Source organism: Pundamilia nyererei, unplaced genomic scaffold (genome assembly GCF_000239375.1).
Source record: "Pundamilia nyererei isolate P.nyererei 1_Seehausen unplaced genomic scaffold, PunNye1.0 scaffold00284, whole genome shotgun sequence".
Lineage (NCBI taxonomy): Eukaryota > Metazoa > Chordata > Actinopteri > Cichliformes > Cichlidae > Pundamilia > Pundamilia nyererei.
In genome coordinates, this window is record NW_005187685.1 from 171,910 (window position 1) to 173,171 (window position 1,262).

General features: G+C 34.1%; 1 protein-coding gene across 1 annotated transcript in view; it reads right to left on the reverse strand.

Annotated features, from left to right (window-relative positions):
- Positions 1 to 1,262, reverse strand: part of glcci1a (glucocorticoid induced 1a) — a 32,986-nt gene that overhangs the window by 17,465 nt on the left and 14,259 nt on the right. Inside the window, 2 exon segments of the mRNA XM_013915290.1 lie at positions 657 to 713; positions 933 to 1,033. Coding sequence (XP_013770744.1) covers positions 657 to 713; positions 933 to 1,033 — 158 coding nt within the window.

The window sequence follows — 1,262 nt, forward strand, 5'->3', positions numbered from 1 at the left end:
CTGTTATCAGTATTTGCACACTATTTTATATTATTTTTTGACAATCTTTAAAGTCATTATTCAACACATTGTTATTGTTAAATAAATATCGTCAAATAATCGAGATCTCAATTTCAGTGAAAATAATCGTGATTATCATTTTTGCCATAATCGAGCAGCCCTACCCCACAGTCAGTCATACTAAAGTAATTAATCAGAGATTAAACAATTAAATGACAGAAAAGTTTCTGTTTTTCAATTACAATAGACTTTGGGGTTTTTTCCCAATGAGCAACTCGAAATTTTTCTGAAATGTTGCACATTTATTCCTTACAATTTAAACTCAAAGAGTTGTGCTGACAGATTTCTTTTTGACAGAAAGGGCAGTTACACTGGTTCAACCAATTTAATATTAAAGTGGGTTGTATGTAGCCAACAATGTAAAATGAGTTTGATATTCCTGGTTTAGAGACTATATGACAGTGAGTCTTCTCTCGTGAATAGCTTTTTAAAAAGGGCAACAAGGGTTGTTGACATTTGTGATTTGCTCAATTTCTCAATTTCAGCTTCATATTAAAGCTTATAGCTGATAGTTCTGCCTATCAAAGTAAGGACCATTTCCTTTCAAGCGTTTAGTATCATACCTCTTTGAACTCGTCAGCACTGCCTCAGGATGCAGAGCAAATTGAATGGTCTTCTTTCTTTCGCGTTTCGTCACTCCAACATCCAGGTGTCTGAACACAGCAGCAGATTAATAGCTGTTAACTTAAAACTGTTTTCCCTACAACACCTCAATGAGTGTGTGTTATGAAATTTTTCTGACTAGCAATAACTCTCAACATCTTAGTCAAGACGTGGAATAAATAAGTAAACCTGCCTTTTCCTAAACCATAATGAATTTATCTCTTCTGGGGATAACAGATTCATAGAATATATGAAGTGTGTGGGCTCACCTGTGTGGATTTATCTTTCATATAAGATGAGTAGTGCACATGTGGATCTCAAGATCACCGTCCAGTTATAGTGTCCAGAGAGTAAGTCCACAGAATAAAACCTAATCTCAAAATAAAAAAGTAAAATTCATTAAAATCTCTGTAAAACATTAAAATGATATTACAGATGATTATTTGCTATCCATATTTGTTCCACTGTGCAACATGAGTTGCATTATAGTATGAAGACGTCTTGTATCTGTGCTTGCAGAGGAATTATCCATGATGCCAGAGGTAATTACATGGTCACAGCTGCTCCAAGACAAACAAATCAAATCAAACTAAAAAAAA